This window comes from Sus scrofa, chromosome 5 (genome assembly GCF_000003025.6).
Source record: "Sus scrofa isolate TJ Tabasco breed Duroc chromosome 5, Sscrofa11.1, whole genome shotgun sequence".
NCBI classification, from domain to species: domain Eukaryota; kingdom Metazoa; phylum Chordata; class Mammalia; order Artiodactyla; family Suidae; genus Sus; species Sus scrofa.
The window spans coordinates 35,460,986-35,475,442 of NC_010447.5; the positions used below are offsets into that span (position 1 = coordinate 35,460,986).

Genomic DNA, 14,457 nt, shown 5'->3' on the forward strand with positions numbered 1-14,457 from the left:
GACATTTTCATATTTCTAGGTGACTAATAAACCTCCTTTATTAGAGACTTAGATAGGTTCATTCTGTGCCTCTGATCAAACACCTAAAGCTATCGGAACCTAGATTCAAATCCAGTTCTGCCTGAATCATTCCACAACCAAAGTGGTATGCTCTTTTTTGCAACTCTGAAGTCAAAGACACTGTTTCCCAAAGTCCATAGGGTGATGGTGGACACAACAACATTTGGATGCCTGTGTTGATGAAGCACAACTAAACACAACAGTCAAGAAATACTTGTTAAGTTTCCACTACCATGAGTCCATAGTATAAATCCTACAGGTAAGGTGGCCTAGTCCTTGCCTCCAAATCCATCACAATAAAGTTGGCCAAACTAAACAAATAAGCATTCAAGAAAGCTTTTCAATTGTGCAATATTTAGAACATACGCTTTCGGTGAGATTCCTGGGATTTTTGTGTCTAAGAGTGTGGTCCTCTTAGACTGCAAGCACCATGAGGAGAGGTCATTTGCCTCCCTAAGTCACTGCTCATCATAACTGGAGCTGTTCTACAAAGATTTGTTGATGATTGGTGTCGATTTGGTTATGGGAGGTTTTACAGAAAGAGTAAGTCTTGAATTGCACTTACAAGATAAGTTATCTGGGGACAGGTTTTTTAAAAGGGAAGGAAAATAGGTAATTAGTAGGCATTCTATAAATACAGAAGGAATGGCTGGGAAAAGCAAGACTAATGTGAGAAAGCAAAGAGATGATAGTGGATGTGATGTGTAAAGGGACAAGGGAAGGATGGGAACAGAATTAGCCACTGCACTGATATCCACGAATCAGGGTTAACTCACAGTTTTCAGCAGTCTCTGTCAAATTTTCCAAACTCTCTGGGCCACAGTATCCTCATTTGCAAAATGAAGAGGATGGAGTATATAAACCTTAGTCACTTTCTCCTTCCATCGAATGTAGAGATTCACAAACTTGCTAATGATGGGGTGCCCCTCGGAAAAGGGCATGTTTCAAATACTGACTTAGGTCCAGGAATCTATATATTTTTAAAAGTTCCACAGGTGGTCAGCCAGGTTTGGGGATCACTTCTTAAGTGAAGGAGAGTAAACATACACAAAGGAAAAAAAAAATCTTCCCTTGGGTAAAATTCAGAAGTTTATATGGGAAACTCAGCAGAATGGGCTAAGTGAAAGAAGCTTAAGAGAGGCCTTAAAAGCCAGAAGGGTTCTCCACAGTCATGAAGCAAGGAGGCATTGTACGGGAGTGAAAACTGTGCATTTCTGTGAGTTGAAGTGGCAGGCTGGAGCTGTGACTCTTTCAGCCACTCACTCAGGCCCGCAGACAAGATTTGCTCCTCACTGAGGCCCTCTGTCCAAGAAAGCCCTGAGTCTTTCTCCTCCTTTCTCCTGCAGGCTCCCAGCAGGACACTTCTGAAGAGTGAGTACGAGCATTTTGCAGTGGTAATGGTTCTCAGAGCCCAGTGCCTCTCACCTGGCTAGGGCTGCTCTTAACTTAGAAAATCCTGGAACACTTAGGATGAAAAGGCCGCGGAACAAAAGCAAACGCCCATCTCCCATCTCGCTGTCCTGTCCGTCCCGCATTGTTCTACTAGAGGTGACTTCCAGAAGATGCTAAATCTCTTCAAAAAAAAAACCCCAAAACCGAAAAACAGTCACTGCGACTTCTTACTCCCTGGGTTAGACAGCATTGGAGTGCTTGTTCATGAGCTGTATTTATTCAGCTATTAGCCCAGCGTTTCAATTTTAGGGCAAAAGAGAACCAGACAGGGCCAAAAAGTCTTTTCATCCTTCGCCTGGGAACACCGGCCTCCTTACTCTGTAAATGTAACTGTTTCTCTGGATTAGATTTTAGTCTTTTTTTTTTTTTTTTTTAAGCACTCCATATATTCGTTCCATTATTTAAAGTGGGCTTGGAGGAAGCGTGCCGCATCCTTCCGCCCTGTGCGTCTGCTTGTGTCCGTCTGAAGCAGGTCCCTTTCGGCTCTCGAGTCTGGGTCGCCAGGACGCGGGGTGGTGGGGAGGAGATGGGGGGGAAGAGTCCCCTGCCCCTCGTGCGACGCTGAGCGCCGGCGTCCGGGCCGCGGAGGCAGAGCCGGAGCCGTAAGAACTCGCCTGCACCTCGCGCCGCCAGCCGCGGAGTGGAGAAAGGAGGGAGGGGGTCGGAGGAGGGAAAGTGGGGCCGGGCGGGGGGTGCCTGGGAAGCCGGGCTGCGCTGACGTCACTGGGCGCGCGATTCGGGCTGGAGCGCTTTAAAAAACGAGCGTGCGAGCGGAGATGCTGCTCCACACCGAGCAGGCCGCCTGCAGCAGCAGCGCTCACGGCCCCTGCGGCGGCTGCAGCCAGGGCCGCTCCCGAGGCCCGCGTGGCGGCAGGGGCACGGCCGGGCCCCGCGACGCTTCTCCTTGGCGCACCGCGCTGCAGGCGCCCGCGGCGTCGCAGAAGCCCGCCGAGCTGCGGCTGGCGCGCCACGGTCCGCCGCAAGCCCGACACTGACCTCCCACCGCGCCCCGCACGCGGCCCCCCGCCCGGGCACCATGGACACCTCCTCGGTTGGCGTGCTCCTGTCCTTGCCCGTCCTGTTCCAGCTGGCGGCCGGAGTCGGCTCGCCAAGGCCCAGCGCGCTGCTGCGGGGGTGCCCCGCGCACTGTCAGTGCGAGCCGGACGGCAGGATGCTGCTCAGGGTGGACTGCTCTGACCTGGGGCTTTCGGAGCTGCCCTCCAACCTCAGCGTTTTCACCTCCTACCTGTAAGTGCGTCCCCCACTCCGCTCCCAAAAGGGGACAGAGGGAGGGAGGCTGGCCCTAGACCAGGCTGGGGGCTCCTCGGCTCCTGCCTGCTCTGGAGGGGGCGGGCGAGTTTGCAAAGGATGTCTTGGCCGGGACTGTTTGGGGCCCTGGAAAATGCACGTGTCTCGGGGTAGCACGCCTGCACTTTATGGGCCCGCAGAAAAACGGCTTCAAGTGCAACCCCGGGAAAGCGCCGGTGCGCTGCAGCTTTGCGGTCCAGCTTCAGGCAGGGCGCAGCGCGAATTTCTCCGATTGTAGACTTTTGCCTGCAAAATGGGCATTTGTGCCCCTGAGCCTGGAACCCAAGGACAGCCTGCCCAGTTGGCCCCTGCTCCAACCTCCCCTTCTTGTCCTGTCGTGTTTCAGGAAGAGATGGACTGTAAAAAGTTTCCCCGAAGAACTCCAACTTGTCTAGCTCCAGAGGAACTTACTCTGCATCCCTTGCTCCAACGTGTGATGCAACCTTTTTTTACTCCTCTCTGTCTCTGTCTTTCTGCTTCTCTGTCTCTCTTTCTCTAATGAAGTGATTAAAATGTGGCAACCGCAAACCCCGATTAGAGCTGCCAGAACGTTATCTTTACCTTTGGCTGCCCGAGCCGCCCTTTGAAGTGCCCGCGGCCGCGGTGTAATCTTTAACCATCTCCTCCTCCTCCCAGAGAGGAAAGGGAAGTGGGCTGAAGGCGGCGGGGCGGGTAAACAGCGGCGCCAACACCCAAGTGGAGACTTGAAGCTCTCTGTCATCCCTCGGGGATCGTCCCACCCCTTTTCCCCCCACCACAGCCTCCAAAGCCCCAACCGTGGAGACGAGGCAGCGGCTCCTTTCGTAATTCTGTCTCTGGAAAATCCAGGCCCGGAGGGTAACAGGTGGTTGGGTGGATGAGGTGACCCAGGAAGAACCTGACTCTTGGGAACCGAGATAACGACTCTTTCTCCCTATGAAGGATCTGGGGCTCGCTTCCTTTGGGCAGAGAGACCAGGGGTCGGGGCCACTCGGGAAAAGGGGCGCTTGCGACCACAAGGTCATGCGTTTAGATTTTAACTAGAGGCCCTGTGGCGAGCCCACCCCAAACGCTCGCAATCCCAGTTTCGGCTTCTCTGATGTACCTTGGCAGGCGCTAGTTGGGATGTTTGTGAACTCAGCCGTTCCTCTGTTTAGTTGTTCTGTGGAGAGAAGAAACATGAAGAGGCTTGCACAACGCTTTACACCAGATAGTGATTCTTTTTCTCCAGACAGTGAGGAAGGGAAAAAAATTCTTTTATACTTGCTTTGATTTTGCTTTGAAAGAGAGGGATGATCCTACTAGATTTTAGTATTATAGATGGCAGTCCCCACCTCACCTACCAGAAGACTATTTGGGCTGCTTTCCTGATCTATTCCCCCACTGAGTTCCCCTTTAATGGCACTTATTACATGGTGTCTGTGCTATTTTTACAGTGATGGAAATCTGCTCCCCTAAGTGATCATTCTGTAAGAATTCACATTTCCTCCTTCTAAACAGCTGCCTGTATTACAAAGTCAGATACTCACCCCTGGTCTCTGTGTTTAACTGCTAAAGGCAGTGTTTCAAGAATCATATGTTCTCCCGCATCGTGAATTTCTGAGAGCAGTTGGGCAGCTGCACTTCAGAACCTAGAACATTCTTCCTCCTCACCCTGAAGAAATTGGCCATAGACAAGGGAAGTGGTGCAGAGCCCCCAGACGCTTCCCTAACTATTGAAATCATACGCTTGTTATAAAACTTGTTTAAGGATACAGAAAATAAATGTCAGGACTCTTTTGTCTCTCACTCAAAAGAACGAACATTTGTTAGGCTTCTGTTACTAAAAGTTGGCATAAAATATTGCTTCACATCGTTTCCCACATATCTCAAATTTATTTAACTGTGTCCTCCATGTACTCTGGAGGTCTTTCTGCCACTGTTTTCTATCCATCATTTTAGATAACCCCTTGGAGTTAAGATACCATTAGGAAGTTAATTATCCTCTTTTTCTTGTGTTGTTTGATGACAGCCTGTATCCTGGACTAAGGGAACATTTTCTCAGTGTCCTATAAAATATTAAACTCAGAGTGTCTATGAAAAGTGTCACGGTATATGTCAAATACTTGCATCTGATGATTAACGTTTCAGAAAATATGAGTGCTAAATATCGAAATTAGTCCTAAAGTCGATAACCAGACTGATTTTCTTCATGATGTGTGATTTCAGATTTTCGTCTCCTTCTAGAGGACAAAATTCCAGAGGCCACCGGGTGCTCTTCCTTGGTGGGTTGAGGGGTTTGAGGCTTTGGGAGTTTTGTTAGGACAACCTCAGAAGCTCTGTGCGAACATTAAGGGTAGATGGTGCCCTCTTTCGGTTACACCTAGAATTAACCATTGACCATTTTTCCTTCACTTGTGCACTCATAACTTGAAAGAGAAATCTTTATTTACTCGTATTCAAAAAAGTAAGCATGTGTTTCACTGGTTTTCTTATTTTAAGAGATAACTTCCTTTTGCTCTTGAAAGGGAACACTAAGTTACAGCCCTGCTCCACTGGGGTCCAGTGATAATTAAGCTGTGATGAGAAAGTTGCAGTGTGCAAAGGCTGATGTGGGTGAAGGGCCAGACTACTATCTTTTATTGTTTGTTGTAGGTTATCACCATTTTTTTGAGTCAAAATGTTATCTGCTAATCTTCCTCCCCTCCCCACAAAAGAACAAGCATTTCATTTTCTTCAAACAGATTGATGATGGTAAGTTCCAGCTGTACACATTTGGCAAATAGATTTGTCACAATCTGATAACTGGCTAGTCTACCTCGTAGGTAAAGAAAGTTTCCTTAATCTCTTCTGGAAGGCTAGGGCTATTTATATACAGTATTATAATCTTTCTTCCCCAGAAACAACTAAATCTTAAGCCAGTCCAAACATTAACTCTCGTTTCTTACTGAACTGCATTCTCCAGTGGATCTGTAATTGGACCACTGAACATGCGTGGTAGAAACACTGGAAATTTTCAAACTTAATCTTCTCTGTCTCTTCCGGTGATTATGGGCTCTGATTTTACAACAGGGGCTAATAAAGCTCACTCAGCAGAAAATAAGGAACACACAAAGGTTAAGACATAAAAGCAGACAATAATTGTTTTCAATGTTTAATACATCTCAACCTACCAGTAGTGATCTGTCAGAAATAAACTAGTTCTAGCATCTAATCTTATTATTGTTTTAATGCATCACATGTGGACATTTTTGCTAACCGAGTCTTAAAAGTAAGCTCCCTGTCCTACTTCGATGTGTCTGTCATCCAGTTAGTGTGGCACTGAAATAGAAAACTAAATCCTAATGAACACCCTACTATAGTAAACATACTTTTCTTTATTGATCTAGAACAGCCATTTTATTTTTAAACAAAAGCTGAGTTTTCCCTTGCTGTTGCTTAAAGACAAGAATATTTCATCCACAGGCAAATTTGATGAACCAAAAGAACCAGGAGAGAGATTTTTTTTTTAATTTTACATAATTTTGTTACTTTTCCATATGTAACTTTGTAACAAAACTTAATTTTACACATAATTAGTAAAACTAATTTTAGTAAGAACCACTCAAAAACCTCAATCATAACTAGTTAAGGACAGCCCTGATGTCATATATGTGTCCTAAGCATTTCAGATACAGTTTTAAAATTAAAGAACATTTTTAGTATCTTCTTTGAAAATCATTTAATATCTTTCTACTTCCGTTCAAGCAAAGAAAACTACCTTAAATAAAGGAAAAATTTGCACTTTAGAGATGGTTACAAAGACTTAGCTGTTATGAGAGTCTTCAAGTTTAGGTCAGTTGCAAAATTTACACAATTTGCTCTACAACCTACTTTCAAAATTCGTTTAAAATATAATCAGATCAATGACTTTTCTGCATTTTAATGAAGTTCTTTATTTTTCTTCAGGACCCCGGAATTTTCTTAGTAGTATTTTTACTATGAGAGCAATTACTGAAACTAATTGATTGAATTTGTTTGAGTGACTTTTTTTTAAAGTAGTGGTTCTTATTCACACAATATTTTAGTGCAGATTTAGAATAAATATTTCACTGAATATGTTCAACATGTGCATGGCAGAGTTTGTGTGACAATGAATTTTTACACCTAATAAGCATGATTTTCAATCAGATATTCAATCATTTTCTGTCTTTATGTGTTTTCTCTAAAGTAACGGAGTTCTAGCTGATCAGATCACTAATGAGTTAGAAGATTGTAATAAAAAACGACTTTTATAGTTAAGTAAAATTGTATTTTAATAATGAAAGCATTTGCACTGGGATGTGCTTTCTAAAGTTCAGAAACCCAAAACTAGTCTATAATTTCTCAAAGTCAAGTTTTTAACTGAACTATTTGATTGTTTTTAATTTCCAAAACATGTAACTGTCAAAGGCATAGATATAATATCCAAGTCAACAATTAACTATCACAAAATTGAAGACATTGAAAAATATTTATAGTTTATAACTGATATATAATATCTACTTACTTTAGTAAGTAGATATTATATTTTATATATCTTCTATTGAATTCAGGCATTTAAGTCACTTTATAGATTTTAAGCATGTTTCCAATTAAACCAATCATATGCCATAAGACAGAAATGAAAAACAGTAGTGAGCTCTGCATTGAGCAACTTTGTGAAGTAATTCTTTTGGTTTTGTTCAGTTTTTTTTAATATAAATTTAGAATAATGCTAAATGGCACATTTCCTTGTAAACACCCCACAAGTGGATATTTCTGGTAAATTGAATTCTTCATGAGAAGGCAAATTCCTTCCTATGAGATTCAGTCCTGTTGCAATGTTTGCCTTTATAGAGTCTCATTTTGTAGTAGAAAGATGAATCAGACGGGTGTTAGAGCCACAACAAATATATTACTTACCGAAGAAAACAAGCTGATAATTTAGTCCGGTTGCTATTTTTGATGTCTTAGTAGAATTTCATTTGTTAAATTTTTACCCATGAGTTCCAACCTATTACAGCTCTTCTATTCCCAGATCAGTCAGCTTCAAACCATAGTTTTATTCAGTCATTGTAGATGCCAACTATGTGCTCAGTTACACCCATGGAACTCATGCTCTATGGGAAAAGGAAAAATTGTATAGGCTTTGTGGTGGAATTTTTTTTAAATTTTTCTTAAATCAAAATTTAATTTTGTTCTGCATAGGTGACTTGGTAAGGAAGCAGACTTGTTCTTAAAAACTCTGGCATTTTCTCCCACCTCTACCAGTTAATTTTCCTGTTACACGGACTGAACACAGTAGAAATGCCTTATTCTAAAGCACTATGTAGAAAAACATTGGTCATTTGATTTCAAAAAATGAAATAATGTTATCTAGTAGTAATGCTGACGGCTAACAGGGTGTTCAAATTAGTAGGGTGACTTTTTTTTTTTTTTTTAATTTTGCTCTTTAGGACTGCATGTGGAATTTCCCAGGCTAGGGGTCAAATCGGAGCTACAGCTGCCGGCCTACACCACAGCCACAGCAACACAGGATCCGAGCCTCCTCTGCAACCTACGCCACATCTCAGGGCACCGCCAGATCCTTAACCCACTGAGCGAGGCCAGGGATTGAACCCACTTCCTTATGGTTACTCGTTGGATTAGTTTCCATTGTGCCATAACAGGAACTCCCAGCGTGACTATTTTAAAAAGATGCTTCATAAAGCAGGAGTCATTTCTTATAGCCTGTTCTGTGTTTAAGTCTGGGATTGGAGAAGCTGAAATTTACTTTGAAAGTATGCAAAGGAACTGACCCTCGTCCATGAAACCATCTTCCTTACAGTCAGATGGAGTAATTCTCCAGGAAGTAATGATGGGATCTCTTTCCTTCAGGGCTTATCTTCCTTACTAGACTTAGTGAGCTCCACCAGGCTAGGAAATGTGCCACTTTATTTTCTAAGTGCCCATACCAGTGCCTGATACTTTAGAAATGTTCAGTAAATATTTGTAATGTTGAATTGAATAGAATTGGCTGAACCAGCTGCTGAAATCCCAGTGGCTAAAAGGGCTCAGAGAAAGATAGATGAGAACTATTTGTCTGCAAGTAACAGAACAACGCAAGGCTACTGGTATCCCACAATTATGGCTTAGCCCTATTAGAAACACAGTTAAATTATAGTTAGCTTAAATGATGCAGTGAGTTGTTATTTTAACAAACACACCAGAATTTACATATCTAAATTACTTTATTATAATAACAATAATTATAATAACAACTGTCATTTTTATTGTTCTTCCTGAGTGCCAGGCATTTTGCTACATACTTTACTCAATCATATGACTCACCACAACTTTTTGACACAGGTACTATTATCATTTCTATCTTGGAAGCATATTAGCTTATTCCAAAGATATTTCCACTGCTCAAAATTTGCAGGGCCTCCAGGAAATTATCTTTAGGCCTAATTTACCAGAAATAGTAGAAAAACCAGCCTTCTAAGGTTTAATTATATCTCATAGTAATTGTAATTGGTGCTGAAATATGTCAGCACATTTTTCTTCTTAGGAACACAATTTATAAAGCTCTAATTCCAGAAATACTTCTTCAAGGAATCCTGGGAAATAGAGTTTTTGGTTTTCAATAAAATGAGGATAATATTATTTAGCTTAAGGCCAGTATTTTGAATTTAGTAGATACCTTTTCATATATCTATTTTCTTATTACCATCAAAACTGTTTTTCTTGTCTCCAAGTCAATGATAAATTGGGGTAGTGCCCAAGTGTTATAAAGAGTGATCAACTGACTAATAACTTCCAAGTTGAAAATAAAACTTGCTATAGTTCTTTTGTGGTGCAGCAGGTTAAGGATCCGGGGTTGTCACTGCAGCAGCTTGGATCACTGCTATGGCTCGGGTTCCATCCCTGGCCTGGGAACTTCTACATACCATGGGTACAGCCAAAAAACATATAAGTAAAAATAAATAAAACATATTTTCTTCCATGACCAGATCTATGTGTCAGGTAAAGTAGCTGAATTCTTTGGAACTATTTCTCAATTCGGAGAGACACAATCTCTCTTAATCGTCCGCCGATTTTACTTTAAGTTTGCATTCGCCTTTACAACTGATGAGATAAGATGAATTTGATTCAGAAGGGATAATTATTTCAACGTTTTATCTACTTATCGATCTATCTGTAAGCTGCACATGGTTTAACACTTAAGCCAGGGATAGACTTCTGCGTAAATTAGAAATCTGAATAAGTCAGAGAAAAGTCCCCTCCTTCAGACAAAGAAGAACTTTTCCTGAACTATCCATTTAGTTTCTTCAGTCCTTCAGTTCATTTGCTGCTGTAAACCTATGTGTTAATCATCTATTGTATTACAAAGCCAACGTGAAAAACCAATAGCTGACCAGTTAATTATAAAGCATATTCAGGGTAAAGAGCACCTCCTCAAGTAGGAACTCATGATTAGAAAATTTAGGTTACACTGGGACATGGTCTCTAAAAGCTCTTACAACAGTACACGCCACTCTAGTTTTCTGTCAACATTAATAATTTAAAATTATTGCAGATATAAACTCCTATATATAAGATAAATAACAAGGTCCTACTGTTATAGCACAGGGAACTATATTCAACATCTTTTAATAAACAATAATGGAAAAAAACATAAAAAAGAACATATACATGTAAAAAAAAATATTCCGCCATCCCCAATTTTCAAGTGTCTCATTTGTAATGTATGCACATTTTTTTTCCATGTTCATTTTATTCTTCTTGCCTTCAGAAGAAGTTTGATTTCATCTTCTAACAAAGACTGTGATGATCAAGGGGAAAGCAAGCCATACACACACACACACACACACACACACACACACACACACACACACACACACACACACACACACACACACACACACTCCAACACACCAATAAGAAACAGTTTCCTTTGTGCCACTTGCTCAGTGGAAATGATACATAACATTAACATGGCAGGGCTGTGGAGAGCCAGCCCTTTTAAGGGGAGAAACGGAGGAGCTGGCTGTGAAGGCACCTTCAGTTCGGTTCAGAAGCTGAAATGCAGAAGACAATTGTCCTGGCAATGGGAGCCCAACTCCAGCTGAGAACGCGTGCACCGAGCTGACCTTCCTCGTCAGCCTGCCAGCTGAGATTAAGCTTTCCTCAAGTGGTCCCTTGTTAGCCCAGCCTGTTCCCCAGTGTTGCTCATCTTTCACAACTGGAAGCCAAGTGTTTCAAACTGTTACTCAATTTTGCAGCCAAATTCCTTTATTTCCTCCATCTCCTTTTCTGCCTCTCTTTCTCTCTCTCTCTCTCTCTCTCTCTCTCTCTCTCTCTCTCTCTCTCTCTCTCTCTCTCTCTCTCACACACACACACACACACACACACACAGAGTGATGGCTAATCTTACATGCACACTTTCCAAAGTCTACACTAAGAGGAGACTCTAGGAATTTTTATGTTTCACTAAAAAACTAGTAAATATTTTTGTGTTTCTCTCTTTTTCTTGAAACCTTGATTAAGGAGAACGGGGACCTCTACAAAAGATGTCTCTTTGCAAAAATAACCTTCCTTTGATCAAAAAAGCCACAAAAGTGTACTTCTCGGGAAAGTTGAAAACCGCACATGATCTCAAGTGGAAAAAATATAAAAAATTTGCTGAATTTTTAACCTTAGTACATAACAAAGATATTATTTTAAAGTTGGTTGGTTAGTGTGGGCTGTGTTAGAACTTTCATTGTGTTGTGTTTGGGTTTACCCAATGTTATTTTAATGAGTTTATTGGTTCAACACACAAAACACGGCGTTGCCCTTGAAGTTCTTAGGTTATAAATTTTCTTGCGAGGCACTTACTTGAAGGAACTCTGTTACATAATCAATTGGTCTTTCAATCTATCAGCCCAAAAATAACCTTTCACTTTCTGTATACATGTACAGTGAACATTATTTGGCTATAAAGACCCAATAAAAATTTCCATGGAAGGAGCCACATTCCTTAATCATCTCTTGTGTGTATATGTTAAGCCTTCCACCATAAACATTTCTTTCACAGTGTTGAATGAATCTACAGAATGAGTTTGCAGTCTTCTAGTGAAAACTGAAATGAGAAATCTTCCTCTTTATTTTCTCTCAATACTTCCTGCCCTGAAGGGACCCTTAGCAGATATGCCTGCATTTGGCTATAAACCTATTCTGTAATTAGTGTAGCATCCACTGTCCAGTAGATAAAGCCTAGAGAAAAATGGCAAGAGATGTGGAAAGGATAAGTGGGGAAGTCTGCCACAGGCAGAACAGAGAGACTGAGACCTCCACTAGGCACTCTGCCCAAGATGGTACCCTTCTCCTGTGTCTCTCCTCTTTTTTCTCCATCCCTCTCTTCCAGACAGTATCAGAGGAGGACTGGAAGGATGCGTTTTCTTTTTTTGTTGTTTTTTGTTTTGTTTTGTTTTGTTTTTTGCCTTTTCTAGGGCCACTCCCGCGGCATATGGAGGTTCCCAGGCTAAGGGTCTAATCGGAGCTGTAGCCACAGCAACGCGGGACACAAGCCGCATCTGCAACCTACACCACAGCTCACAGCAACGCCAGATCCTTAACCCACTGAGCAAGGGCAGGGATCAAACCCACCACCTCATGGTTCCTAGTCAGATTCGTTAACCACTGCACCATGACGGGAACGCCAGGATGCATTTTCTTTATCTCAGACACTCTCCCCCTCACCTAGGGCTTTAATCTACAAAATGAAGGGAAGTTTGGAAAGAAGGGTCTTTTTAAAGTTGTCAACTCTAAGTGCACCAAAACTGGAGTCTTTGATTTTAACTTGGAGCAGCCACATTACTATCCCTGTGGTGGGAGACTTTACCTCACTGCACCCCCCATTCCTCAGCAGCTGTTGTTCTCTGGAGCTCAGTGCAACAGAGTACAGGAGGAAGTTCAAGATCTTTTTTCATTGAGTCTTCAAGCTCGGGTAGCAAAAGGAAATCCTAGTTAAACCAGATTCTCCCAGGGTGTAAGCCTATCTCATTTGAAGATCTCCAAAGTTTTAGCAACATGATTAACTGACAGCAAAGATCCACTGTCTGTTTTCCAGCTGCTGGCTTTGCCCCCATAAAGTCCACTGCCTCAGGGTCTTGTAACACTTGTGAGAAGAGTTAGGTGGATATGGTCTGGTCCTGAGTGACTGGCTATTACATAGTAATTTGAAGCCCCCCTTGCCTTAGCTGTAGAAACTCCTCAGAACACGGTTAATTATATAATGGAAAAAGAAAGGCTGATTTTGATAGATTTATGTTAATTACAGTAAAACCAATTCGGAGCTTGAGCTAATAGCTAGCTACATCTAGAGTAAGTCCTACTGTTGAACTAAAGGGATAATCTTTTATCCACAAATTACCAGAATCACTAAGCTGTATACCTAAGGTCACATTACACAGTGCAAAACTGAAATTTAATCGTGATTGCTAGAGCATTACCCTAATTGCCCAAATAAACGGAATTAAAATCACTTAGATGGGTTGCAGAGCTCTTTGCTGAATCAAAAGCAATGCCTACCTGTAGGATTTAAAATAGAAGAGGCCTTGGAAATCACCTAATCCAACACCTTCATTTCCACAGATGATGCATTTCATGCTCCTAAAAGGTAAATGACAGGTCCCAAATCACATAGCTGGCAAAGATGGAACTGGAACCCAAGTCTCCCCAAAAGCACAGTCGAATGCTCCTTCTTGTCACCTTGTTGCTCCAATGCTAGGTGCTGAAGTCAATTCTAAAACTCCCAGTAACTTTTTTTTTAATTCAGTGAATTTTATTATACAACCATCATCACAACCTCATTTTAGAACATTTTCATCCGGACATCTACTTTTCTAGATGTTGCCAAGTACCCTGTTGCTTAGGCGTGTTTTATGTTCTTCTTATCTAGGTATGTGCCTGAATCTTAACCTGATAAGATTTGGTCCCCTGGTAGATACAGATAAAGTGTGTCTCTATCACCTAAAAATCTGTAAGGCAGAAAGAAACAATCAAATTTGGTCTGAGGAATGAATAATCACCCACATTTCAGTTCCTAGTCATTAAACATGTCTTTATGGTAATTTAAATTTCACTTGGGACCTTCATTTGACACAATTCATGCTGCCTTCACGTCTCTTCTGTCTTTTCCCTTTCTCCCTTAGCACCAAAACCGCATTAATTCAGGTTCTCCTCCCTTTTTACCTGGATAACTGTGGCAGTTTCCTATCTTGATCCGCAGAGACACCTCCCCGCCAAGACATCTATACTGTCTGCCACCCCACAAGGTTGTCCAAGATGCAGCTTGGCTCCTGTCTCTCTTATATTCAGTCCTTTGGTGGTTTCCTGTGGCTTTCCTGGTAGAGTCGAACTCCTTAGTTTAACCCGCAGAATCACCTTCTCTTGCCTCATCCCCCACCCAGAAACCCGATTGCCAATTCCTGCCCCCTCCAGAGTCCCCCACCCCCACCCCACGTTCTCCTCTCTCCAGCCATATCATTCCACACCCTGCAGTTTCCATGTCTCGGGCCTCCAGGTGTTCACCTGTGTTGATCTCTGCTTGGAATGCCTCTCTTCTTTTTCATCTTGCCAATTTCTGTGAGTCTTTCCATACTCTGTTCAAACATTACCTCCTCTGGAAAGCTTTCTGTGACCCACCCATCTTGG

The 14,457-nt window shown here is 42.2% G+C and overlaps 2 protein-coding genes across 10 annotated transcripts in view; one reads left to right on the forward strand and one right to left on the reverse strand.

Moving 5' to 3' along the window:
* The window catches only part of TSPAN8 (tetraspanin 8), a 272,045-nt gene that overhangs the window by 250,242 nt on the left and 7,346 nt on the right, over positions 1-14,457 (reverse strand). For 3 of the 8 annotated variants that reach the window (XM_021091998.1, XM_021091997.1, XM_021091999.1), the window contains exons 2-3: positions 13,333-13,413; positions 3,382-7,898 (exon numbers count right to left, since the gene is read on the reverse strand). The gene's annotated coding sequence lies outside the window, so the exon portion shown is untranslated. Of the gene's footprint in view, positions 1-836; positions 1,902-3,381; positions 8,260-13,332; positions 13,414-14,457 lie in introns of those variants that run through there. The other 5 variants (XM_021091995.1, XM_021091994.1, XM_021091991.1 and 2 more) reach the window with 4 other exon arrangements.
* Positions 2,272-14,457, forward strand: part of LGR5 (leucine rich repeat containing G protein-coupled receptor 5) — a 131,978-nt gene continuing 119,792 nt past the window's right edge. The window contains exon 1 of one of the 2 annotated variants that reach the window (XM_021090898.1): positions 2,272-2,760. In XM_021090898.1, coding sequence (XP_020946557.1) covers positions 2,549-2,760 — 212 coding nt within the window. In that variant the 5' untranslated portion in view covers positions 2,272-2,548. The remainder of the gene's footprint in view (positions 2,761-14,457) is intronic. The other variant, NM_001315762.1, reaches the window with a different exon arrangement.